The sequence below is a fragment of the Gopherus flavomarginatus genome, chromosome 8, assembly GCF_025201925.1.
Source record: "Gopherus flavomarginatus isolate rGopFla2 chromosome 8, rGopFla2.mat.asm, whole genome shotgun sequence".
Lineage (NCBI taxonomy): Eukaryota > Metazoa > Chordata > Testudines > Testudinidae > Gopherus > Gopherus flavomarginatus.
Window position 1 is genome coordinate 107368259 of NC_066624.1, and position 27895 is coordinate 107396153.

General features: G+C 48.1%; 1 protein-coding gene across 11 annotated transcripts; it reads left to right on the plus strand.

Annotated features, from left to right (window-relative positions):
* LOC127056267 (general transcription factor II-I repeat domain-containing protein 2A-like) lies at nt 1-27124 on the plus strand. 11 transcript variants are annotated; one of them, XR_007775763.1, is made up of 4 exons: nt 96-274; nt 667-726; nt 15904-16178; nt 26755-27124. XR_007775763.1 is itself a non-coding variant. In XM_050963842.1 (3 exons), the coding sequence occupies exons 1-3, from the start codon at nt 83-85 to the stop codon at nt 4217-4219; spliced, it is 702 nt and encodes a 233-aa protein (XP_050819799.1). In that variant the 5' UTR covers nt 7-82; the 3' UTR covers nt 4220-4333. The 11 variants fall into 11 exon arrangements, 2 of the variants coding, with proteins under 2 accessions (XP_050819799.1, XP_050819798.1); XR_007775762.1 differs by lacking the exon at nt 26755-27124 and adding an exon at nt 25354-25503; XR_007775759.1 differs by lacking the exons at nt 96-274; nt 15904-16178; nt 26755-27124 and adding exons at nt 1-89; nt 2495-4333.
* The last annotated feature ends 771 nt before the right edge of the window (nt 27125-27895 follow it).

The window sequence follows — 27895 nt, forward strand, 5'->3', positions numbered from 1 at the left end:
GCCGCGTCCGCTTCCGGGCCGCCCCGGGTTCGGATTCCGGAAGGGGACGGCACCTCAGAGAGGACATACCAACCCGCTCAGAATGCGAAGTGGGGGGGGGTGCGGGGATCCCTGACACGCATGCGCGCGCCGCGACCCGCCAATAAGAAATCTGGCCTGATACCTACGTTCCGCCTTAGTGCCCCGCAGGCCGGCTGCTCCCTGCGCAGGGCGCATGTGCACTAGGGCACCACGTGGGCAGGCTCCCTAGGGCTCGGGAGAGCTGCTGGGGTGGGTGAGTGGGACCTGGCTACTCGTCCTGGGTGTGTGGGAGCCGCCAACACAGCCTAGCTGGGATGTCCAGACAGCAAGTGTGAAACACCGGGACCAGGGTGGGGGGTAATAGGAGCCTATATAAGAAAAAGACCCAAAAACCGGGACTGTCCGTATAAAATCGGGACAGTTGGTGCCCCTAAGCCCAGCTGGGGCTGCCTTGGCCATGGCCCTGCTGGCTGCCTGCAGTGCGTGTCCCCCAGGGCAAGGCCAAGCTACCTTGGTGCAACCTCCGGCTCAGCAGGCCCCTGTTTGATTTTCCTCGGTTTCCTCTCAGCCTCTTTTGGGGACCCCTCCATTTAACTCTCCTGATTTTTGTTATGAGTCTCCTGATCATTATTGTTTTCCTTAAAGTTCCAACTTCCAGAGTCCAGTGGATCTGTGAGGATTTCAGCCTCCATTCTTCAAGAAAAAGTAAGTTTCTAGCCCTGGTGGCTGTGGAGCAAGCTTCGAAATATTGTCAGTGTGTAATGGAAAAGGGAGTGCCCCAAAATAAAAGTGCGTGTTTACACACATACACGTAGCCACACGTGTGCATCCATGCACTGACACAGGCACGTGGGCACACTATTGTACAGTAAGTGCTACCTTACGGCTTATTCATAAAACTGAAGTTTTGTGTGTGCAGTGGAGGGTTTTGTTCTGTTTTTTTTTTTTTAATAGTCTAGCCATCTATGTCAGGCCTGCACAACGTACAGCCTCTGGGCCACATGTAGCCCGCATAGGCTCACTGTGCGGCCTGCGGGAGTTGAGTAGGCAAGCAATGGGGTGGGGCAAGCCAATAGCTGGGCGAGTGGGGTGGTGAAGAGGCCAGTGGCGAGGGGGTCGGGGCGAGGTGAGTCGGTGGAGGAGGAGGCAAGTGGGGGGTTGAGTAGGCAAGCAAGTGTGTGGGGCAAGCCAATGGCTGGGTGGGTGGGTGGGGTGGTGAAGAGGCCAGTTTGGGGGGTGGGGCAGAGGTGAGAAGGTGGGGGTGAAGAGGCAAGCCGGAGGGGGATGGGGGGATGATGAGCTGGGCGAGCCGGGAGGGTGAGGGGGGATGATGAGCTGAGCAGGCGGGCAGTGGCAGCGAGACTTTATCCTTGGGGGTGAGGAGGTGAGCGGTGAGTCGGTGGCTGGAGGGGGGCATCCTTTTTCAGTATTTTAATTTTTGGTACTGCATTGATTGACTGCTGTGTGCAGTAATATAGTGACCCCCTGGGTCTTTGAATGAGGCTTTATACTGAGGGGAGTGAGGAGGTGAATCAGTGGCTGAAGTGGGGGGGGCAGGCATTTTCAATATTTTAATTTTTGTTACTGTGTGGTACTTAAAGTACTGTACAGGATCTTTTCAGGGGGAATAAGGGAATAAGGGAAAACTCCACATTTATTAGTACTACATGTAATAATCAACACTGTCATATGCATATGATATATCACACTCATGCACTCACATACAAACACACTCCGTCTTACTGTTGTTACCAATGAGTTGCTCCCCTTAACGTCACTGGCCAGGTGAGTTAGATGGGGAAGGGCTGGAGCCAGGCTTGTGCCGATCCAGATTGATGCTCCAATGTTGACAAGATGAAACCCAGGGTTCTCTGCAAGACACCTCACTTTTATAGCAGCTTCCCTCTTATGCAAATCTCCCAGGGCAATTGAATATAAAGTGGGGGAAAGATCTTATTCTACTTCTAGCAAAAAGACATTTTTCTTTTACCTTAATTATACTACCTTAGGGGCCCGCTATAACATATTACCAAGATTCAATACAAAGTTCTATAAAAGTTATACAAAAATGCGTAATGCATAGGTTTATCTACAACTGCATTGATTGCCTGCTGTGTGCAGTAATATAGTGACCCCTGAGTCTTTGAATGAGGCTTTATACTGGGGGAAGTGGAATGTGCGTGGCGAGTCAGCGGCAAGTGGTGAGTCGAGGGCGAGCTGGTGGGAAAAGAGGCAAGCAGTGAGCCAGCAGGGGTTCTAGGGGTGGGCATGGGGGTTTCTGGTAGGGGAGGGAGGAGGTGAAAGGAGGTGAGTGGTGGGTGGAGGACTGACTAGGAGGGATGCAGCAAGCCAGCAGGGGGTGGTTAGGGGGCAAAGAGGGGTGTGATTGTGGGGCTGAGCGGTGAGGGGGCAGGTCCTATTTTACTGCTGTGATCTGGTCACCCTATGCGCACCATTTCTTTCCCCTTTACAGACTTTCACACACCGTCAGTACCTTATTAGTGTGCCATACGCTGTGAGATATCTCTTCTCTTTGTGTGTGACTGTGAGTGTTTCCCTTGTGTGTGAATTTATTCAACAAAATGTTGAGCTACATAATGGATATCATGAGTGAAAAGAAAAAGAGAAAAATAGAATCAGAGCACGGCGTTTTCAACACTGAATCGATGAATAAATACATATGTACTGAAAATGATAAGCTTACTAAAGTAAGCTTTCAAATTTCTAAGGAAATTGCTGCTGCTGGGAAATACTTAACAGATGGCGAGTTTTTAAAAAGTGTATGTTGATTGCTGTATCTGAGTTATGTCCAGAAAAGAGGGGAATATTTGAGAATGTCAGTCTATCACACATGACTGTACAGAGAAGAATAGCTGACATTTCTACCAATCTAAGTGATCAGTTAAAGCAGAGAGTCAGTGAATTCTGCTATTACTCCCTAGCTATAGAGGAAAGCACCGATTTAAAAGACACCGCCCAACTTCTTATTTTTATTAGAGGTATTGATAAAAACTTTGAAATTACTGAAGAACTTGCTGGCGTGTGCTCTGTGACAGGTCACACAACCGGAAAATAAATCTCCAATGAAGTGATAAAGTGCATGAATGATAAGTTGGGATTAGATTTTACAAACTTGGTGGCCATTTGTACTGATGGTGCTCCAGCTACGTGCAGAAAAAATGTTGGAGCAGATACTCGTCTTGAAGAATTTATCGGGAGACAAATAATCAAACATCACTGCATTATACATCAGCAGGTTTTGTGTAGCAAAGTCTTAAAATTTGAGCATGTAATGTCAGTGGTGGTTTCCATTGTAAACTACATCTGTTTTAGAGGACTAAAACATAGGACATTTCAAGCCTTTCTTGAAGGGGTAGATGCCGAGTGCCGCGACTTGATCTACCATACAGAAGGGAGGTGGTTGAGTTGAGGAAGAGTGCTCCAGCATTTCATTGCTTTGAAAGAGGAGATAGCAGAATTCCTAGAAAATGGGCCAATAAAATTCCCAAAGCTTGAAAATGAGTCCTGGAATCAAGATCTCTTTTTCTTTTGTGATATTACAGCACACCTCAATGATCTCAACATTAAACTTCAGGACAAAAATCAACTTGTATTTCAAATGTGTGCAGCAGTGAAAGCTTTCAAAATGAAATTGAAACTTTTCAGAAGTCAGCTGTCAAAAGGTGAAATGTATCACTTTCTCACTTGTGCACAGCGTATCCCTCAGCACAAACTCGCTGAGTTAGGAGAAAAATACGCAAAGCACATCAATCTTTTGATTGAAGAATTTGACAGAAGACTTACTTTGTCTAAAGAAGAAGATGTCCAGTTGAAGCTGATTGAAGATCTCTTTTCTGTGGATCCAGAGGACATGCCACTAGATTTGCAGTTGGAGGTTACTGAACTTCATTGTTCAGCAGTTTACCGAAATAAGCACAGAGCAAGCAGCCTGTGGGACTTCTACAAAAATCTGGACAATGAAAAATACAAGAATCTTATTGAAGTTGCACTGAAAATGTTCAGCATTTTTGGAAGCACTTACATATGTGAACAAACATTTTCCATCATGAACAAAATCAAGCAGCATTCTTCTCTGATTGATGACCATTTGGAAGATATTATGAAAATATCCACTTCAGATGTGACCCCCAAATACAACAAGCTTGTTGCAGAAAAGAGATGTACTATCTCTCGTTAAATTTGCAAGGTAATTATGAAAAGTACAAATGTTTTCTTTCAATGGAACAGGTGTTTTGCATTTTTTTCCATGATTCATAAAACAAAATAAAATTTAAAAAATTGTTTGCTTTAATTGAAAAATTCTTAATAAAGTATCACCCGCACCCACACCTTCCTTTTCAGCCCACAGCTCTTTCGGCAGGGCAGTGCTGGGGAAGGAGTATTTGTTTCTGCGGAGCGGGCAGCCCTGGGGGGTCGGCCCTCAGCTGTTTTCTTTGGAGTAATATGGCCCTCGCTGCTTTGCGAGTTGTGCAGACCTGATCTATGTTTATGTTAGAGAAGGCAGATCAAAGAAGTGCACCTTGTACTTGGAACAGAAGATGGTGAGATTTGTCTTTAGTTCCCCAGGAAGTTCATTCCACCATCTTGGCCAGACGTAAGAAAGTTCTGAACCCTGCACAGACAAGCTTTATCCTTGCGGTAGGAAGGTTCATTGTGCCAGAAGAATGAGGTTGTGGGAGCGAGGAGGATGAATACTGCCTCAAATACTGTGTTCATTTCTAATCACTCCATCTCAGAAATGATACTGCAGAAATAAAGGGGGGAGTCAGAGACCATTGACAAGAAGGTTAGGGACCTGGAATGACTCACAATGAAGAGAGACTGAGAAGAGTGGGTTTGTTTACCTTAGACAGGAGACTTGATACGAAAGGGGTGCATGATATATAAAATAATCCTAAATGGTTTAGAGAGGGTAGATCAGGAACTTACACCCACTTTGGCTCATAAAACACGAACTAAGTGACATTCAATGGAATGAAGTGGTGGCAAATTCAAAACCAATAAAAATAAAATACTTTTAAAGATAATGGATAAAGAGTGACAGGAGATGAATCACTTGATGATTCCCTGCTCTATTCATTCCCTCTGGGGCATCTGGTATTGGCCACTGTCAGAAGACAGGATACTGGGCTAGATGGACCTTTGGTCTGACCCAGTATGGCCACTCTTATGTTCTTATAATCACCCTGTGGAACTCTCTGCCACCAAATACGATTGTGGCCAAGAGTTGAGCAGGATTAAAATAGGGACTGGACATATAGCTAATAGAGACATCCAAGGTTAAAAAAGCAAACTCTAAACAAACAAGAGTTTGAGAAGGGGCATAAAACATCCAGCTTCGGGGCATGAACTTGGGGGTTTGGAAGAAATTTGCGCCAGGGGCAGGTTATCCCATGCTATCAGCAGGGTTCCTTATACCTTCCTCTGGAGCACCTGCTACTGACCACTGGATGGACCATTGTTCTGATCTAGTCTGGCAATTCCTGTGTTGCTATGTGGAGGTCTGACATCGTCTCCCTGTGATTCTGACTGAACACAAGGGGCAATAATGGGTATTGAAGGAAGTTGTGATCTCCTTTGTCAAACTGTTGTGTCTGGGACATGGGCCTGGGGGATCCTGAAGCTCCACCAGAGACATGAAAGTCTTAAGCCCCCTACTCCTCACGTCGCTCTTCACCATCCTGTCACCTGAGAAAACCGAGGGGACCATGACCTCTCTCCATGGAGCAGCAGGTGGCAAAGGGATCTCCTAAGTGCTCTCACATACTTACACCAGTGACTGGCATAACCCACACTTATCCTGTGCTCATCACCAGACCTGGTTTGGCAGCCAGTCTGACACGAGCCCCAGGTAGGAAGCGGTCCTAACCTAGGAAGGGGAGAGGGAGATGCTGAGCAAGAGGGCTTTGGCCTTATTGGAAATCCTTTGCTCTGTTGGATGCCATTGTCTCTTTGGTCACTGTGGACATCCTGCAGCCTTCCAGGCCTTTAACAGGCAGGAGGTGTTGGCACAGACCAATGTGAGGACTTCTGGGTCCTGTGCCAGCAGGTGGTTCAGGGCCTTGAGGGATATCACTGGGTTGGGACTTTGCTGAGCGAGTTCTCAATGGAATTAGCATATTTTTTACAGCTATGAAGCAAGTAGCAGCAGGTTTTCCTTTGCTGGTGAGAGAAGCTTCATCCAACAATATGGTGCTGGAGCGTACGAGAAGCACATCAGGCTCAGAGCCCTGATGCCAATAGCCCATGGCTGCTGATGGCCTTACCTCACCTGCATTAGCTGAAATGCCTGTGGGCTCAGATCAATACCATCTCACAGGTGTTGGGAGTGAGGGCTTTGTGATGAACCCAAAGTGCTGAAGCACCCACCCCTGAAGAATAGAGACCCAAAACCTACACTTCAGCCACCGCTGTAGAGCAGCCATTTCTGGGGTGAAGCACAACAGCTGGTAATAGCTCACAGTAACACTACACAACAGCCGAGGGCAAGAAGTAAAGAAGAGTATTCTATCCAGCTGAATTTGCAGGAGGAATTTAGGGAAGCAGAATACAATAATCAGAGTTAGAATTTGGCTGTGACCCTGTGGATACCATCATAACCGTTAAGAAAGTGTTATGGGAGCTTTGATAGCTATGGATGGACCAGAGACTTGGGTTTATGTCCTATCTGCCAGACTCCATAGCATCACAGTGTCCCCTGACACTATTGTGGAGAGCACTCCCTTCTGAGTCCTCAGCAGTACTTCCTGCAGCACCGGGTGTTCCTTGGATTTCCAGTACTGGTTAACATTTACAACTAGAACGATGAGTAGAAAGATTATTTATTTGTTGTCATCCATCGTTGTTAACCCTTTCAGGATTGCAGCCCAGGGCTCCACTGTACAGCCTTGGGCATGTTGCTTGACCTCAGGGTCTGTCTACACTAATTAAAAACCTATGGCTGGCCCATGCTAGGTGACCCTGGTTTGCAGGGCTTGGGCTAAGGGGCTGTTAAATTGTAGTGTAGACATTCGGGCTGGGTCCTAGAGCCTGGACTCCAGCCTGAGCCTGAACATCTACATGTCAGTTAAACAGCCCCTTAGTGTGAGCCCCAGACAGCTGGCGTGAGCTACCCCTAGGTTTTAATTGCAGCATAGATATACTCTTAGTGCTTCAAGTAAGGATGCTGGCAGGTAGAAATAAAGCAGCGAGGAATATCGTAGCTAAGAAATGAACTGCTCTGGAGAAATAAATCACCCCCATCCTGCTAAAAATAGAAGGCAGCAACATAACGTGAGCAAATAAACTCCGGATGGAACAAAGGGTCCAGGCTAATGTTAGCACCAAGGTTACAGCCTCAGGGAGTGATCTAGAAAGGAAAAGGCAGATTTATTGGGACAGCCTTAGGGCAGAGACATTTTCTTCCGTTTTGTGTGTACACTACCAAGTCTACAGACGGCGGAAGAAATCGAGTCTATTCCAGCTCCCATTGATATGAGTGTTGCAATTAACAAGCTTTCCCCAGATCTGCATGGAACAGTCTCTCTTCCACCAAGCCGTCTCCCCTTCCTTCCTTCCTCAACCCTCCCCCTGGGCTGCTCACTCTCCCCACCCCTGTTGTCTCCACACGCTGAGTGGCTGAACTCCTGTCCTGTCAGGTCTGTGCTCTTTTATGAGCTCTGCAGGGAAAGGACCTTGGGTTGGATTCTCTGGTCTAAGTCCACTCGCATAAGCAGCCCAATATGGATTTAAAGTGGACAGAGATGGCCAGTGGTGACTTCCCCTTGTGCAGTGAAACTCTGCCAGCATAGCCATTTCCTGGACCAGATGCCCCTAGAACCTCTGGTGTAGAGGTGAAAAGCCTGTTGGGGGCATTCCAGGTGGGTGGCAAGGGTGAAGTGAAGCAGAAATCTGCTATGGCCAATTCTCCACTGGCACAAGTTCCCCGATTCTTCACTTGCTTAGCTGACAGCGTAATTGCTCAGTTCTCTACTCATTTAGGCCTTGCTCCACTTGGAATATCTTCCTGGCAGCTCTAACTTGCCCTGGGACCAAAACAGGTGGGGACCAAGAAGCCGCAGCCTGCTTTCTGATAACCCCCATCTCCATTGTACCAGAGCAGAGCTCAGGCAGCAGGGTGGATCATCTGCCCCATAAACCACCACGTGCACTTACTGTGGCCTGGCTGTAGGCAGCAAGCTGAAGTAAAATATTGCTCTTTTGGGTACATGTAACATTTGCTTAGAGACAGCAGGAAGGGGATCGATAGCACACAGAGTGTCAGAGCCTCAGCTTGGCTACGTCAGCGTGGTTCCACTGCGATAAATGGAGTCATGTCAATATACATCAGCTGGAGAGATGACCCCAGAAACACCACCTGTTGGGTGCTCTCTGTATGGCAGTAGCACCTAGACGCCCCACCCAAGCTCAGGGCTTTGTTACGCTAGGCAGTGTATGAACAATTGAGGGGGACAGTGTGCCCCCAAGAACTTACACTCTAAACAAGTCAATGAAAAGAGGCGACTTGCCCAAGGCCACACAGCCAGTCAATAGCAGAGCCAGGACTAGAACCTGAGACTCTTGACTCCCAGCCCAGCATCCTTGCTAAGCAGCCCATACTGCCTAGCCACAATGACCTGAAATCCCCCTTCCCCAGCTTTACCTTGTACAGAAGGCCAACCCGGAGGCAAAGGAAACGCTCACAGGTTTGGAGTCCCCCTCCCCATTCTCTATTAATCCAGCTGTCCTTCGTCCTCTCCCTTCCTTGCTGCCCTCCCCTTCTGAATCCTGGAAATCCTGGGCTAATGGTTTGCCAGCTCCTGCCAACCCCAGTGCCCTGGCTTTGATATTGAAGGTGTCAGCTGCCCTGATCTGCTTCCCTTTAGTGCAGGGAAAGTCAGTGCACTGCAGGAGGAAATCACACATCCTGCTTGGAGCCAGATGATCTGCTGAGTCTGGGTGACTGGCAGGAAGAGGTACCTTGCAAATCTGCCCAGGGCTCCAGCCAGGATCTGCCTGCAGACAATGGTCTTGACACCCGTGAAAGCAACTTGGTGCAACGGAAAGGGTGATTTCACTGTTACTCCTTGTAGACTTTATTTCACAACTCTGCTGATTCTTCACTTGCTGAACTGAGAGTTTATTGCTGAAGCATCATTTACTGAGACCATGTCTCCACTCAGAAGGCCAGCCCTGCTTTAGCAATCAGCATAGTTGCTCCTGTGTGCTGACCCACACAAGGGCAAGTGTGGTCAAGGACACGTCCCTCTTCCATTGACCCTCTTGCTGATCCTCTCCACTATGCTCCCATGGATTCAGCTACCCATCAAGTCACCTCTCCGCTCCTGACCTATGTCTCCAGACCTGCATCTCACCAGAGCTAGCTGCCCCTGCTGCATTCCCAGGAGAAGGGAACCCAGAGTGGTGTGAAGGGTTCCCCCTCTCATGCTGTGTCTGGCCTTGCCAGCCTATGCACTTGGCTCTGCACTGAACCTTAGCAAACCAGGCTTCAGCCTGAGAGCCGATTTGTTTGCTTTGTTAGAACAATGCTGAATTAGCTGAAAGCCTGTGTCTGTCTCTGACCCCTGAGAATTACAGATCCTGGATGTGTCTCCCAGTCCAACGAAGCGTGAGGGGGAAAGAAGGGGACAAACCTCCCTCTACGTCACCAGCTCAGCCTCCTTTGTCTTAACTGGATAGGATCCAGGAGCATGAGCGGTGGGTATCATAGGCCAGAGCAGGCTGTGTGCCCAGCCGTGTTGTGTCCTGAGGCCCTGGCCTTCCTCTCTACCTGAAGCTGGTGCTGCTGGGGAAGGGAGTTGGGCCAGCAGCTCAGCCTGGCTCTGGCACTCCAGGGGTGGGGTTGGCAGGGGCTCCTCTGGCTGCAGGGGTGCTTGGGACTCACCACTCATACTGGGGATAAATTGTGCCAGCAGGAAGTCCCAGAGTGGGGAAAAGGCCTCACTGGTATGCTTGGAAGAGTGCTCTCTAAGCAGGTTTGGAGAAAGCACTGGGGAAGTTTGGATTTCAATAATACACAATGGCCAAGGGGAGGGGATCTGAGGTCTGGGCAAGAGGGGGAGGAGACATCATTAGGAGAGCCTGAAAAGAGACAGTGTCAGATTCCAGAGGTGGAGGACAGGGTGCTGGTGCCCACAGTTGTATATCCTGGGAGAGGACAGGGGAGGCCAATAATATATGGAGCTATACCTATCTCTTAGAACTGGAATGGACTCTGAAAGGTTATTGAATCCAGCCTGCCTTCACTAGCAGGACCAAGTACTGATTTTGCCCCAGGTGGTTCCCTCAAGGATTGAGCTCACAAACCTGGGTTTAGCAGGTCAATGCTCAAACCACTGAGCTATCCCTCCCCTCAAATACTAGATGATCTGCCTGTGTTCAGCTGCCACAGGTCTGCAGAGGGTTAGTGAAACAGGAAGGACAAGTCTGGGCTGTCTTTCCCATTCAGCGTCACCAGAGCCAGCCAAGCAGGGAGCCAGAGGAGTTGTTTGAAGACAGGTTTGTCTCGGATAATGACAGAATAATTCCCTTGTTCCCTAGAGTCTGGGAAACAGTGGCAGCTCTCTCCCAGGAGAGCCCACTCAGTGCAGCTGCTCTCCAGCCCTAGCGCCCCTCTCGTAATCAGCTTGGACTCGGGGACTTGCCTCTTACTGCCTTTTGTCAAAACCTGACTATCCCCCGTGGCCCATCTTTATCGCACCCGACCGCAGCACTCACCCTTCGCCTGTCAGCCACTAGTTAGAGCTATTGCTCTTGCTCTGCTGCCCTGTCTCCAAGGCAGGGCTGTTTCACTTCTCCTGCAGTTTCCTTGTTTTGGGGAGCAGAGGTCCTCCCTGGCTGTGCCTGCCCTTTAGCCCAATGCATGAGGCCCTGGAAACAGACCACAGATCTCTGAGCTGTTGGGGAGGCTGAGGACGAGAGCAAGATTTCCCCATTGACTCTGTTCTAACAGCTGCTGGCACCTGATTTGTCAGTTCAGGATGCAGGCAGCACTGCTGCTGTCCGTCCAGCTTTTGTCACCTGTGGAGCAGACACCGGGTGGCAGGGCTTGGCCAAGCCAAAGCTGTCTGTGTGTTTCTGAGCCCTGCAATGTCCTGGATGCCGCCTCTGCTGCAGGGCACCTTGTTCAAAGGAGAGAGCGACTTGGCACCAATATCAACCCCGCCGCCCTCACCCCACCAGTAATCCCCAATATTGTGCATACAGGGCTCAGAGATCTCATTCCAAGGGGCCCAGAACTTAACTTCAGAGGAAGACCTGAAATCACATGATTTTTCAGTAGCCAGGTTGAGCAGACGCTTTTATTGTTTTGGGACCCATTGAGTTGTGCCCATTATTTGCCTATGTAACCACTGATGGTGTCACGGTTACCCTTGGCCTCTCTGCCTCACTCCACCTATTGTTCATCGCGCTCACTCATGCCTCATTTCAAAAGAGATTGTTGCCCCATGGGGCAGGGACTGTGTGTTCCTGTGTGTTTGTGCAGCACCCAGGATCCGGGGAGCCTCGACTTGTACAGGGAGGGCCTCTAGATGCTACGGTAATACAAGTATAATAAAAAACAACAACAATAAACTTTGATCCTTCAGGCTTGCAAATAGCCATGGCTGGAAACCTACGGAGCCTGAGTCTCTCTGCAGCAGGTATTGCTACTGGCACCTGCACCTATGCACAGTGGATGTTACAACACCCCCATCTGCGGGAGGGATTGGGGAATTCTGAGTTGGTGTCATCTGACACCCACTTTGCACAGGTGTCAGTGACAACATGAGATGCAAGGAAGGGCAGAATTTGGGCCACAGGCATCATAGCATCTTAGGTGACATCCAGAATAGAACTCAGGGCCTGCAGCTGTAAAAAAAAAAATGCAGGCTGCTTCTGCTTTGTACAGAGAACTTCCTCCCCCACAGGCACAGGCTAAATTGCCTCCATCCTGCGGGCAGAAGTGGTGCACACACAGAGAGACCAAGCTAGGAGGATGGCCTGATTTTTTCATCCATAAAAGGAACAGGGCAGGGTGTGTGGTTCAAAGCAGAACAGTCTGTGGCTGCAGTGATATAAAGATCACTTGACAGAACTGGATTAAAACCCAGCACTTTTTGCTGCTCCTGTAGCTCAGATACGGAGTCCTAGTCTGTGCAAGGCTGAGTCGGTCCTTTGTCTACATGAGGAAGCCTGAGGTGCTGAGGCCCATACTGCTTGGTGTATTGGGGGGGAATTTCTTTGAACAGGTCCTGCACAGATTTGGGACCCCAAGACACTTTTTGTAGAACAAAACTAGATCCCTTGCCCCTCCTACCCAAGATGTCTCCAAGCATGAATGAACTGGGCTTCTCAACGTCCCTGCCCGGCAAAGCAGCATCACTATCTTTACTTTGCAGATGGGGAAACTGAGTCATGGAGAGGTGACGTGACTTGTTCATGATCAGAAAGCAAGGCAGAGCCAGAGCCAGGAACTGAACTAATCTCCTGGCTCCTGGTCCTGTGCTTTAACCACACAAGATTAGCCCTGTCATGCCTTTATTACCTTGGTTTTAATGTCCTCCCTGCCCCCATTCCATAGGGCTATGGGTGCTGGCTGCCCCCTGCCCAGCGCAATGGGGCTGGGTATAGCTAGCCTAATAATCCTTGGGGAGGAGGTGATGCAGGAAGAGACAATCAAAGGTTTTGATTTTTTTGACACTATAAACACTGCAGGGGCTATCGCTTATTTTAATCTGTCTGGATGCTTCTAGGATTCTTCCCCCCCTACAAAGGATGGGTAGCAGACCTAATCTTTGCTGCTCCCAGTGCAATGACTCCTAGCACGTTATAGGTGAGTTGAGAGGGAGCTGGCGATGAGAATGGGTAACCAGAGAACTTTGCTACTAGCTGACCTGGTTTATCCCAGATTACACACGGGGCTTTTTGTATTAGTGACTGAGAAATGCCCAGAGGGCTTTTTTCCCAGCAGTAGAGCATGGGACGAGCATGTGACAGGACTGCTCTGCTCAGGGACATACAGATCATCCAGATCTATGTTCTTCCCATTAAGCTGTTCCTGCAGACTTAACGAACAGTCTCAGGGTCTTGGCCTATTGGTAATCTCTCTTTGGGGTCTCTGTTCTCTGGAGAGTTACCTGGGGTCTTATCCAGGTGTTATTCCTAACCCACCTCCTGTCCACGCACAGAACCTTCACTCTGGGCTAGCTGGTGTGGCTAGGGGGTGGGTTAGAGCCAGGGTTCTTCTTGCACTCTGGTAATGCACCCATGTTGCAGCAGATCCACAGGCTAAGCCATCTGTGTGCTCTGGTCCTCTCATGCCTTGCCACAGTTCCCTGCCTTGTGCCCAGACGGGCAGACAAACTCCCCTACAAGTCACTGGCTGTCCTCCCTTCCCCAGCTCCTTGCTCGGTGCACATCACTGGGAAAGGACCATGGAGCAGCTCAGCTCACTGCAGCGTTAAGGACAATGGGTTGTGCCTTCAGAAGTCCCAGCAACACACACTAGCGAGTCAGGACATAGTAGCTCAGATGTAGCTTTGCAGCCACTCACACCTGGGCTGAGGGGGCCAACCCTGGTCCCAACCCAGGCGATTGCTGCAGTGAAGTTATATCCTTATTCTCTCCCCTAGCCCCTTGTAAGGCCAGGAGAGCAGAGAACGGGGGACTCAAAAGCTCCCCTATCTCTGACTCAGACTGGACTTTGGTTAGGTGTGGAGCTGAGAACAGGTGCTGCCAATTAGCCCTGCTCCAGCACCCAGACACACATGCTTTAGAAGGCCAGTGCACAGAGTAGCTTAGGGAGATTATAGGTGGGGAGTGGCTGTTATATATCTTTACAGAACATGAAATGTTTCTCTGGAGCCCAGCAGTTCAGAGGCCTGCAGTGGGGGAAGGCAGATACTTCCCTTTGGCAGCCAGACAAAGTTTCCCATGGATGGTCCTGTGACTCCTTGCTGCTCCCTGAAGTGGCTACCCTGTAGCTTGTGGAGGCAGCAGGACAGCCCTGGCCGCACAGCTGTGTGGAGAGGGTTGCATCTCTTAAAGGCCCAGGTGTGACTCCAGAGACAGAGGTATACTTGGGTTGTACCTGTAATTACAGAAACAGGCATGGGACTGCTCCTTTGTCTCTCTTCTCCCCCCACCCTTGCATCCCCCAAACTATGTGGGGCACTGTTTTCCCCAGGACTATCTTGCTGCTCTTCTGCTTTTTGTCTTGTTTCTCTTTCCTCCCCAACCCCAATCTTAAATTAAAACCCTAGCTATGGCCTGGGCTGAGAGAGACCAGCTGGGACTTAATTGGTCTCTTCCATCTCTTGCTCTCCTAGTCCTGTGAGACACACAAGGCAGTCACCTTATTCTACAGCACCTTGGCCACCTGGCTTTCTGGTCCGTTAGTCAGTGGTAGTCATACAAGATGCCCCCATCTGGATTGGGGTGCTGTTGGGCTAGGGGCTGTACAAACACATAGCAAGGTAGGGTCCCAGCTCTAAAGAGCTTTCAGTGTAAATAGATGGAAAATGAATGGCATTATTCCTACTGAAGGGCCTTGTAATGAGACTGAAGAGGCTTCAACTAATAAATTTATCCCAGGGATAGACTTGATCAGGCAACAAGCATCTAGGTGGGGAGAAGATTTCTGATTGCAGAATGCTCTTTAACCTAGCTGAAAAAGGCATTCTGAGATCCAGTGGCTGGAAGCTGAGGCTAGGCAGTGGCTAGCACTAGGGTATGTATTTTTAACAGTGAGAGTAATTCACCATTGGAACCACTTACCTAGCAAGGTGTTGGATTCTCCATCACTGGCAGTATTTAAAGCAAGACTGGACCTCTCTGAAAGAGATGCAGTAGCTCAGCCAGAAGCTATGGGCTGGATCGAGTCATTACTGATGAAACTTGCTGGCCTGTGTTACGCAGGAGGTCAAACTAGATGACTGTAAAAGTTCTGTACAATCTCTGAATCTCTTCCAATCCCCCATTCCTCAGGTGTGGCATGGTAGGCCAGCAGTTTCCCTGGGCTGGACACGGGGAGTGGGCTTGGGCTCTGGTCCACCCTAAGGGGTGAGGGGTTTGCCAAAGGGGTCCTGGCTCCAGTTCAAGAGTGGGGCAGAGCCTCCTTCGCTCATGGAGGAACTGCAGTGCCTGCTGTCCATCTTACCTCAACGGCTTTGTCCTTGTTCTTCAGTTTTGGCCAATCCCTCGCCAGCCAGGCTCCTAGATAATGGTACCTGCTGGTCTCCCAGGACCACTTCTCCTGTAAAGTTTTTTGCTTCATTTAAAATTTAATGTTGCTAATGCAGCCCTGGTTTCTCCCTGTCCCTGCCTTAAGCAGAGTTACTGTAATGCTGCTGGAGGTTAGCAGCAGTGGAGGCAGTGCTCTGGGAGCAGCTACTGTGCTGAACAAAGAAAACCCCTTGCTCTCTCTGGAGGTACCTTCCAGTTGTCCAGAAGCTTCCTCTAGAGGGTCCCACAGTGCCATGCTGAAGTGTTATTCCTGTGTCACAGTTGGGGAAACTGCAGTAGAGGGAGACGGTGAGTTGCCCAGGGTCACATAATCTTGGCCAAGTTGTGAATAGATCTCAGATCTCCTGATTCCCAGCCCTGTGCTCTAGCTGCTAGTCCATGCAGTAGCGGGATCAGAATTCTGTGCCGCCCGCCAGTTTGAGGGTAGGGGGAGACTGTTCCTTGCACCACACAGACTATTCCATTCCAAGTCCTTGTGGCCCACCATCTGACCTGCTCCCCTTCTCAAAGAAGGTGGATGGACAGGCCCTCCACCCGCTACATCTATTTTCCAATCTATTGCATCCTGTAGCCATGGTTCTATGTATATTTTAAGGTCACCGTTTCTGACCATCTCTCTGCTTTTCTGCTGCACAGGGAGGATGAGCCAATCCAGACACCCCATCCCCAGAGCCACATCGCTGCTTGCACCATCACAGCTGTTAACTTCACTCCTGTCAAGTGCCTGCCTGGAGAGAGGGTGACCTGTGTCTGGCTGCAGCACAGAGGAACGCAGCTGCCAAGCGGTTAACCAGTTGCAATGGGAACACATTAATTTCCGCTCTACTGTGAGGAGGAACCCTGTTTATTAAATGGCATGTCATCAGGCCAGAGGGGAAATGTCCCTGTCCAGCCTTGAAGAGGGCATGCTGGTGAGTAACAAACACATGCTGACTTGCTAATGTCCCTCTGAATCCCAGATGGGTGGCTGGTCTGAAGCCTTCTGGCTGCTCTGGATAACTGCAAGAGCCAGGGGAGCTTTTAATGCTACCCTGAGTGAGTGATCAAACACAAGGCAACTGCCTAGCTGCAGAAGCCTCTTCTGAGATGAGTCTTGTCTGAGTCACTTACACCAGTGGTTTTCAGTCAGGGATACGCCTAGGTCTTCCAGGGGGTACATCAGCTCATCTAAATAGTTTTACATAGTTTTAAATAGTTTGGCTAGTTTTACAAGAGGCTCCATAAAAAGCACTAGTGAAGTCAGAACAAACTAAAGTTTCATACAGACAAAGGCTTGTTTATACTGCTCTGTAGACTCTATACTGAAATGGAAGTATAATATTTATATTCCAATTGATTTGTTTTATAATTTTATGGTAAAAATGAGAAAGTCAGCAGTTTTTTTCAGTAACAGTGTGCTGTGACACTTGTATTTTTATGTCTGAGTTTGTAAGTAAATAGTTCTGAAATGAGGTGAAATTGGGGGTCCGCAAGACAAACCAGGCTCCTGAAAGAGGCACGGTAGTCTGGATAGGTTGAGAGCCACTGACTTACACAGCTGCCGGCTGAAGCAGTGACTTCCAGACTGTGCAGTGATTCAAACACCGCTCTGATAGCTCCGGATGCTGCAGAACAAACCCACGTTCACCCAATCTGAGCTCAGGGTTACACCTCCCAAGCAGCCATTATTGGGGGCAGGGGAGTGAAGGTGCGAAGTGCGGGGAGCCCTAGCTGGCACGTGATCTTTCTGTGTAACCATCTATGAATTCATGTATTGCCTCTTAGCCAATGCCACCGATTTACGCGCCTGACAATGTTTGTGATCCTCCTAATACAACCCCATCAGGTTCTCCTCCCAGTTACTGGGATTGCTCCATGGGGCACTTCTGTTACTCTGCACGGTATGATGGGGCTCCTAAGTCTGTCTGTCATGCCAAGCAGGGATACCTGGGATGACCTGTTCCTGCAGCTGAGTTACCAGTCTGGGGAAATGGAAGCCCCTGGATCCCTGAGAGATACAAGAGCTCAGTTAAGGTGCTGGGCCAGCCTGGCTAGGCTGTACTAACTTTCATCCTCTGGAGCAGAAGCATTGCTTTCAGGGCTGGTTCTAGGATTTTGAGGTGTCTCTACAAGCACCCACCCACTCCATTGTGTGATGTTTGTAGGGAGGCAGTGGTGCAAGGAGAGCCCAGACAAGCTCGGGACTCCCAATGAGTGGGTCAGCACAAGAGACTGGCAGAAGGGGCTGTTTGGTTTCACTGTTGTCCCCGTGAACTGGCAGCCTTGGTAAATTATGAGTAGGGCCCCACCAAATTCACAGTCCATTTTGGTCAATGTCATGGTCATAGGATTTTAAAAATCGTAAATTTCATGTAAAAGCAGCAAAGAATCCTGTGGCACCTTATAGACTAAGAGATGTTTTGGAGCATGAGCTTTCGTGGGTAAACACGTGCATCTGACGAAGTGGGTATTCACCCACGAAAGCTCATGCTCCAAAACATCTGTTAGTCTATAAGGTGCCACAGAACTCTTTGCTGCTTTTACAGATCCAGACTAACACGGCTACCCCTCTGATACGTAAATTTCGTGGTTTCAGTGAGTTAAATCTGCAATTTCACGGTGTTGTCTTTGTAGGAATCCTGACCCAAAAAGGAGTTGAGTGTGTGTGTGTGTGTGTGTGCGTGCATGCACACAAGGTTATTGTGATGGTGGGGGGAGGGGTTGCGGTACTGCTACTCTTACTTCAAAACTGCTGCTGGCGTGGCGCTGCCTTCAGAGCTGGGCACCCAGCCAACAGCCGCTGCTATCTGGCTGCCCTCTCTGAAGGCAGCGCACAAGGAAGGGTGGCGGCAATACTGTGACCCCTCTCCCTAAAATAACCTTGTGACCACTACCTGCTTCCCCCAGGATTCTGTGCAGTGGGAGGGTCCCAGAGATCAAGCTGCAGCTTGAGCCTGAAAGTCTACACTGCAATTAAACAGCCCCTTAGCTGGCATGGGCCAACTGCAGGTTTTTAATTGCAGCATAGACATACCAGCTGAACCAGCCACTAAGGGTAACACACCAGTGCTATCCAATAGGGATTTTTGGGCTCTGTCACTCCTCTACTCAGAATTCAGGTGCTGGTCAGTAGGAGGCCCAGAAAAATGTTCTTGTGGTCTCCAAAGTGAATCAGGCCAGTCTAAAAATCATGCTGCACTTCAGGCATTGCCAGTGAAGAGTGCAAGGCAGGTGTAGGGCTGTCCTGGCTGCTCAGCCTGGGAAGGAGGCAGCTGCTGCTGCATCCTGCACTAATTAGAGATTTTTCCTGGTGGTTGCTGTAAAAACAGGCCTGAGTTTTCAGAAGGGCTCAGCATCACAATTGGGATTCGAGTTTCAAAAGAGCCTGTGTTTTTTTTGGTTTGGTTTGGTTTGTTTGTTTTTCTCTCTACGTAAAGAAGTGTCTGGATTTTTTCCAAAGACTCAGCATATTGGGTACACTTGAGGTGCTGCGCTTTCTTGAAAAAGCTGGCCTTAAGTGTCACAGTGGGAGCTGCCAGGTGCTGAGCACTTCCCCATGAAACTCAGGCAGGGCTTAATTTGTGCCAGGACTGAGCCCCGGCACCTCTAGGCTTGGCAGTTCACATCCCTGGCACCTCTGGGCCTGGCAGCTCCGGGGCCTGGCACCTCTGGGCTTGCTGCATCAGTTATGAAAGTAAAAAATGCTTGAGCCCTGGCACCTTTTTCATTACAAATGAAGCACTGGTCTCAGGGCCAGATTTTCATGAGGTATGTTGGTGTTGCTGTGCCGGTGAGCACGGAGGCATAAGAATTAATGCAGAAGTTCGACCGGCAGATCGAATGGGCCCACCCTATTGCGTCCATTGAATCTGCCTCCTGCAAGGCCCATATCCTGGTCCCTGCTTGCCACAGACAATGGGACAGGGTACGTTTTGTGATGTGTGGGGCAAGAAGCCCCTTTCTCCCCTGCCCATGGGGTGGGCTCTGAGCAGGCACACAGTGACATCACAGTCCTGCTGCAGCCAAAAGCCTTGGGGGTGGGAATGGTGGAAGGTGCCTGTGGTAAGAGCTGAGAGGAGAAGCTAGTTTGAAGGCCTTAACCCTCAATGTGCTTCGAGGGGTTGGTGAAGTAGGGTTGCCAACTCTCCCAGATTGGCTGGAAGTCTACCGGAATCAGCATTGATCTCCCAGTGACAACTGAAAGCAATCTGGGAGATTTTAATAGGCTACTAAAAGTCTGGTCAGCGGGACTAAGGCAGGCTCCCTACCTGCCCTGGCTCCGTGCGGCTCCTGGAAGCAGCCGGCATGTCTCCACGCGCTGCCCCCACCTCAAGTGCCGACTCCGCAGCTCCCATTGACTGGGAACCACGGCCAATGGGAGCTGTGGGGGTGGTGCTTGCAGGCAGGAGCAGCACACAGGGCCACCTGGCTGCCCTCTGAGCCTAGGAGCTGGAAGGACATGCCAGTCACCTTGGGTGGCTCCCAGAAGCAAGTGCTGCCTGGCCAGAGCCCGTACCCCCACCTCCAGCCTGGAGCCCCCTCCTGCACTCTGAACCCCTCAGTCCCAGCCCAGAGCCCCCTCCTGCACCCTAAACCCCTCATCCTCTACACCACCCCAGAGCCCTCACCCCCAGATGGAGTCCTCACCCCCTCCCACACCCCAACCTCCTTCCCCAGCCCAGAGCCCACTCCCATACCCTGAACCCCTCATTTCTGTCCCCACCCTGGAGCCAGCACCCTCATCCAGAGTCCTCACCCCCTGCCGCATCCCAACCACCTGCCCCAGCTGAGTGAGCGTGGGGGAGAGAGCGATGGAGGGAGGGGGATAGAGTGAGCAGGGGGTGGGGCCTTGAAGAAGGGGTGAGGCAGAGGCATGGCCTCAGGAAAGGAGTGAGATTGGGGGTGGCACAAAAGTGTTTGGTTTTGTGTGATTAGAAAGTTTGCAACTCTAAGGTGAAAAGGGGCTGGAGGGTTCATCTTCCTACAAAAGTGACAGAGGGTTAAAATGGCAGCAAAGTGGAACAATGAAATAAACTCCATATGCACTGAAGTATCTAGAGTAACTTTAAAAATAATGCAGAAAATGGCTGATTTCATACCAAATCTAGGATATGAGGTTTAGGCCTTGATCCTGCAGTTGGCTAATATAGATGGGCCTGTTTTTTCCCTCACCAATGGTTACTTTAATTCCTGACTATTTTTATTTGTCCTTTATCTTTCTAAATTTGAAAATAACCCTGTCAGGGTGGTGTAGTAATTTTTGTTGTCAGAAGGGGGTTGTGCTACAGTGATGTTTGGGAACCCCTGCTCCATCACATTGATGGGTCCCGGTGAAGTGATTCTGCTGATTTGAGGAAAGCAGCTGTCGGTTACAAAACTACATGCTGACATTACGCTAAGTAAACTAGCTGCTGCTTCAACTGTCCCTGTGCGCCTCCAGAAGCATGAACACCCCAGACTTGTCTAACCAGGGACTCTTGTCTTCTGGCCCTGCTGGAACAAGAGTATGAGGAGCATCCTGGTACAGGCAGCAGGACTGAAATTGTAGGCACCTCAGGAGTGGGTGGAAAGGAAGAGTCTTTTGTAGCATTATCTCTGGCCAAAGATTCCAACCGCTCCTCCATCTAGAGACTAGTTCTTAACTAATAGCAGCCAGCCAGGGCTTGTATTTGGCAATAGTGAGGGAGTCACCTAGGCTGGAATTGTTTTTTGGGCCCTGGCTGGTTCCAGTGCAAATACAACCTGACAGAATAGAGTTGAAAACAAATCCAGGAACATCGTCTCTTGGGACCTGTCCCTTGATGTAACCTTTGTCCTTGTAATGTAAATTTGCCAAGTGAAAAAAACAGGCAGATCTAGGGGGGAGGTGCGCCCTATGTTTTCTGAGTGCTAGATATGTGTCCCAAACAAAAAAAATCCCACTCCACATCCCAGAACCATTGGAGGTGAGGGGGGAGGGGGGAGGGTTTCAATCTGAAGTGTCCAATCCAATTTCAAGACCAGCATATCTGTCCCTTTTTGCTTTAGCCTTGTTAGACTGTAATTCTGTTCATTTACTAACCAACAGCTAGAGGTGGCTAAGCCTTAACTCTTGTCCATTCCTTGCCTGCAAGAACATGCAGACATCAAACTCTAGCTGTGGAACAGATTTCTAATTTAGCAGTCACCCTGGATCTGGCATGAGCACTATTAAATACAGGGTCAGCTATTGTTAAGAGGCTGCTCCACTGCTGCTGTTTAACATATGTTTTGTCCTTGAAGTTATCAGGTTTTCTAAAGAGATCAAACAATCTTACACTTCATACAGATTAACTGCTCTGGGCTTGCTCCATATATTTAATTTTACTCTTGACTTTGCAATAGTTGACCTTCTGATTCCATTAAATCTGATCCCAGTCAAAAATAGTTTCAGACTCATGGCTGCTGGATTTAACCAGTGCATTATTTCTTCCACAGTAAGGAAAGGGCTTTTGAGGCAAGGTAAAGTTAGATGGAAAACACTGCCATGTTCCTTACTGCCTGACCTAAACAATAGAACAGGGTGGACTGTAATAGTAAGGTTCCCTTTACATATTCACTTTGAATTGGAAATCTCACAATACCAAAACTTACAAACACTGACCTGATTGATACAGTGAGTATAGCCTCTTGCAAGACTTCTGCGCTTGGCTAGAACCAAAAGACACAGAGAAATGAATAAGCATAGAGAAATATTCCAGTAACACGAGGTAAGCAAAGCCTTGTGCATAATGTGATTGTGACTTACATTGCTGCAAAATTATGGATTGTTTTTAAATTGCCACATAACTTTGCTTCAGAAGCTTAGCTTTCATTTAAGCAAAAGTGGTGATCCTTGGCCTTTATGGTTGGAAAGATACTAAACTAATGCTGTGATGTTTGCCTGAGGCCAGGTCCACACTACAGCGTTAAATCGATTGAAACAGCATTAAATCGATTTAACGCTGTACCCGTCCACACTACAAGGCACTTAAAATCGATTTTAAGGGGTCTTAAAATCGATTTCTGTACTCCAGCTAAACGAAAGGAGTAACCCTAAAATCGATATTACTAAATCGATTTAGGGTTAGTGTGGACGGAAATCGAAGTTATTGGTCCCATTCTTTTACTGAGCTACCCAGAGTGCACCGCTCCGGAAATCGATGGTAGCCTGGGACCATGGACGCACACCACCGAAGTAATGTGCCCTAGTGTGGACGTGTAAAATCGATTTTATAAAATCTGTTTTATAAAATCGATTTTATTAATTTCAATTTTACTCTGTAGTGTGGACGTGGCCTGAGTCTGCAGCTCTGAAAAAGTGTGAGCTGCCCAGTTCATTCCTGTGGGGGGTTTAATTCAGAAACAGGATGACAGTTTGAGTGCTAGCATGAACTATTTTACATGGCTGATCACTTTTACATAAACATGCAGCTGACGTACGTACGTGTCAAATTTTCATGTAGGGGCAGATGTCAGGGGAGGTACGCAGTGAAGCAGCAAGTTGCTGGGCTGCGGAACAAGGAATTCAAACTCCCTCTTTCAACTTTTAGTTCCTCTGCTACTGCTCAAAAGAGTGAGAGAAAGAGGGGATAGATCCTCTCCCCAGTTCCAAAAGCATCAGACCCCTCTTGGACACCAAAACCAGCTTCCATATCTTTATGAGTGTCAAAAACCCCAACTGCTCCATGTCCAAACAGTTCCCAGCCCACACCTTATACAGCATAGTTACATTGATCTGCCGCATAAGGAACGTTGAACATCGGGAGAAGCATAAAAAAAATAATATTGGAATACATCAGTTACACACACAGCCCTGATTGGATTAGATGGGGGGTGGTGGTGAAGGAGAAAGGGCTTGGAGGAAGCAGTGATGCACTATTTGGGGTCTCTACTGCATAATTTAGATCTCATGAGTCCTCATAGGACCTAGGGCCTTGGAAATCAGTGGAATTACCCCTCCCCCTTTTATTTGTTTAAAGAGTTCTTGGTTGGTTTCCATTTGCAAGCTGAGGGGCAGATTGCTTCGATCTGATCCCGTCCCCGTGCCTCCTCCCGACACTTGGCTTAACAAGGGCTTGAGGACAAATCACAGTTAGTGTAGCCCACCAGCTTGCACGGTGGCTAGCATTGTAATCACTAATACTTCCCATCGAAGAGGTGCAAGTTGCAGGGACCATCAGGTCCCACATGGAAAAAGCTGCGCTCCTAAACGATCTTAACCCTGGCATGAAATTGGAAACTAGCTTGCTGTGAAAATTCCACTGTTTGATGGTGTATGTGTAACTTTGCTTTTCTGCCTGCCCCACTGGGACTTTGCATCTGTCCTGCACTCATCCCCCTTGGTACTGGAGTGGCTTATGTGAAAGTTGATTCTTGTCCCTGCTGGGGAGAGTGGTGCATAATCATGTTTTATGTTTACATATTTTTACTGTGAGAAGGTTATGTGGAAGGGCAGTCTCGCACTCTGTTCTGAAAGCAATGAGATCTATGGTCATCCTAATCTCTTACAGAAGATTTTCTGCATCCGATGGGCCCTCTGCAGAGAGAGCTTAGATCCCAGTTTTGAGCCTCTGACATGGCCAGTGTAGCAGAATCTGGATTTTCCAGAATTTGACATGGTTAATTAAATGTTAATAGCATAAAACACTTGTGAAGTGTGTTGGTAACTCTTCTTATTTCCCACTGCAAATGGCTCATGAGTACAGTATGTGCCACAGTTTCCCTTAAATTAAAATTGTGACTTTCCCACTTCTTGCCATGACAAAACTGTCACCTTTGTAATGACTTCTTGTCACAAGGTTATCCCTAGCTGTTAACCTCCCCGGCTTGTAGGAATGCAGAAGTGACTTCTCTGTCACTTGACAAATCCAGCCCAGCCTACTCAGCACACACAGATTCTTTCCAGTGCTGTGCTTCAATTACAGGACCTGTTGATATCTGTGTAAATCAGGCTGGTGTTCTGGCATTGGCACATCTGACATGGGTGAGAGTCCAAAAGAACATCAAGTTCCTAGCGTGCTGTTACAATTTACTGAGTGTTGTTCCTGAAACAAGTTGCATGATAGCCAGGACTGGTTCTTGAGGGCTGAGAGATTGGTCGGGCACCCCTCTATCAGTGAGCAGAATCTAACTTGTAGCAGAAGCTCTGAGGAATCTTCTGTGGAATCAGAAGGGTCAGAAACTGAATGTTCAGTTCTAATAAAAGATCAGCCATCATAAAGTGGATTTAAAAATACCGGGAACAAGCTGATGATTGCAGTCCCTTCAGCTCTCCCCAGGGCTTGTGCTTTGTATTGGAGCTGGTGCAAACTAGGGTGCCTCAGGCCAGACATATAGTCATAGGACTCCTGTTTGACTCAAGGGAAAAGAAATTAATTTCTCAATCCTGTCACTTGTGTTGTGGCTGAATGCACCACCCAAGGAGGAAGTGAAAGCACAAGCCGTGTTACCGGCCATGAACTTGGGGCCTCCAGAACTGTACACGAGCCTCTGCAGCTTGGACTGAATTCCCTATCTGGGAGCTGCTGTGGCAGAGTAATATCCTCTGTGGACTGTGCTCATGGAGGGGATGAGTAACTCACTGAACAGTGAGTTGCACAAGAACAAAAAACTAAGCGGAGTGCAGCTGGCCTCCAGCTTTTGAAGTTTTCAAGCAAGATGAATTCTCATGCATTGTCCTACCTGAAGGAAATCTGTGGATTGAGCATCCTACTGGCTAGTCTTACAGGATGTGGAGAGATGGGGTGAGGCTGAGACTGGTGGCAACCCTTATAGACTAGGTAAGCACTAGAAGTGCTTCATTATGCATCTCTACTATCCTGCAGCATCTCCCGCTATTCCAAAACTAGGTCTCTTGATGGACCCTGTCAATCAGCTCACACTGAGTTAAATTACACTGTTTCTCCTTTGTGGACAAATTTCCTTGGATTAGGAGCAGGGCCTCCAACTCATGTCCATTTAGGGCCTTGTGCAGAATTTGCAGCTAGTCGTGCAGCAGAGGGAAGTTACTGAACTAACCCACTGTCACATCTCCTCCTCTTTGTGTAGCTGATATTGCATGGCTCTGGACAACATTAAAACTGCAGCCCAATTTTATTTTTTGTGCAGTTGTTTTACAAGGCTTTCCCCTGATGGGCTGTGGTGCGCTTCTAAAAGGAGATACTGTAGTGGTGACCCAAGCCACGTTTGCAGTAATGCTTAAACTAGCATATGAATCTTAATTGGGAAGAACTCCTGAAGCACTAAGCGATGTCTGCTTGTTTCTACTCAAGAGTTCTGGTAGGTTCAGGTAAGTTTAGGTAATGTAACTAAGTAATTCTCTGCAACATGTGCTCTGAGTGCTTCAGTGGGTGGACGCAAGTGCCTAGATATTATAGTGATGGATGTGGTGTAAGCAGCTGGATAAAGGCCATCACTTCCATACACTGAATTTGGATTTCCTGGATAACCTGGCGAAACTCCATTTATCAAATCCAAATGGCTTAGATCAGACGGTAACTTGGTTTGTTTTAAGCTTCATTTCCCTCCCTTCTGCAGCTCTCCATCTCTGGCACACTTCTGCTCCTGACTCTTTTTGAATCTTTGGAGGCCAGCTGTTCCAAGCTGACTTTGCTCCCTCTCTGCACAAGTTCTCAGCTTTCAGCTTGCTTATGGGGTGGGTTTCTTGTTAGTGGTTCTCAAGACACTAAAATAATGTTTACCTTCAAGTGGCCAAAACAAAACAAAAAAACAGGTTGGTAATCAGAATGAGGTGATTGCTGAGGTTCAGTATCCTCTCAACTGCCAGAGCTATAAGCAGATACTTTATATGCTCTGAATCCCAGCTCTCAGATGGTATCCAACTTGTCAGATGATATCAAACATTTTCTAGGGTTGGTCATTTGCCAGACACTAGTCTCAAAAGCTCTCACTGGTCCCTTGGTTTGTCTATGTCACTTTTTAAAATCCCTGGTCTGGGATTGAATATAGCAAATCCCAGATTCTGAATCAGTGACACTTTTAATTCCCTACAGGCCTTGTGTAGGTGAAGTCTATCATTGGTCATTATGGGGGAATGGACCCAGCACTAAAAGCATGGGGCATCTGTAGTTGTAGGAATGCAAGTGTGAATAGGCTGCCGGTGCTTCAACTACTACGTTGCCTAGACCTGATCTGAGCAAAGTTAGGTGATACTAACTAACTTAAAATGTCAGCACCCATTCTTCTAGTGCTCCTAGTATTCCTCCCACCAGTGGTGCTGCCCCTGTGCTAGTGGAAAGGTGACAGACATAAAGGAAAATGCCAGTGTAGTCACAGCCACGGCGCACTCTACTTCTGCTTCATTTATTGGAATGACTTCCTCTCCTCCACTTGTCTTGTCACCATCTCATTTTCAATGGTTTTGGTGTTTTTACTGAATTTTCAGCCTTTCCCCACGTCTCCAAACAGATGCCACAGAATCTTGGAGCTCTCTCATTTCTTCAACTTGAAAGTAATTTCATTTTTTTTTCTGTTTCTTCCACAATTCAGGCTCCAAAGACTCACTTGAAAGCTACTCTGTGCCCTTCTGGGGTCAGGAAGACTGAGAACTACTTGCTGGATCCCACCTGTAACAAGACTGCAGCATGCAGGTTTGTTTAAAAAAGCACAATGCAAGCGTTATGGAATCAAGGGCTACTTCCCCATTATTGTGCCAGAGGACAAAGTACACATGTTCCTGGATTTTTTTAGAATGACGACCTTGGAATGAGACTCAAGGCAAACTCCTCATTGGGAAGCCTGTGTAAGGCCCACATTTGGTACAGGATGCCCAGAACTCATGGCTGTTTTAAAATATTTGGCAGATATTTTATTCTGGTTAAGATGATGCATGTCAACACACTAAAACAAGCGATTTATATTGGATTTAAACCATGCTGAGTTATTGGATTTTTTTCTCACCATCAGGGTACTGGACTAGATGACCTTTTGGTCCCTTCCAGTTCTGATTCCTCACACCCTGTACCTTGTTGGTTGTGCTGTTTAATTGCAACTGTGTGTATTTTTACACCAGAACTCCTGTGTGTTGTAAATAGGAGTCCAGTTTTATAACTCCATTCAAAAGCATTTTAGGTTCCCTTTATCCTTCTGGCTCCTGTCCAAATATCAACCCTTGTTTATAAAACATAGAGTGCACAGTATCACTTGACGTGAAATAATCCCCAGACACAGTAAAATTCCAACCAAACCAGTTTGAAATTGCACAGCTGAGTTCTCAGTGGAATATTTGAAGGGAAGACACATGATTACTCAATATATTAGCTCTGTGCTTTCATGGCTGCCCTGCTGTGGTCCATGCTATTCTTCTGCCTTTCGTTAGTAATTGGCTTACGGTTCTGCTGTCCCAATACATTAGTGTGTCCTTCATGGAGATGATTCTCAATTTTGCAAGAAATAGTACAGGCTCAGAGTGATATGTCAGTATGCTCATGAATGCTCCTGGGGTTATGTATAGGCTGACCCTGGAAACATCTGTCAGTGGTACCACTATTATATATAGGCTTGGAAGGATTAGATCTTTATCAGTCAGTGCTGGTAAAGGTCAATTTCGTACACACAACCAATGAAAAAAATCGCCATTGATAGACTGAAATGTACAAAAAGGCAAAGAGAAATGGCATTGAGAACTTAG

Bases quoted from the DNA above. Each gene is read 5' to 3' on its own strand.
- LOC127056267 (XM_050963841.1), top strand. From the start codon at position 633: ATGAGTCTCCTGATCATTATTGTTTTCCTTAAAGTTCCAACTTCCAGA. The intron at 727-3,584 runs GTAAGTTTCTAG...GTGATATTACAG, and splicing joins CCTCCATTCTTCAAGAAAAA to CACACCTCAATGATCTCAAC.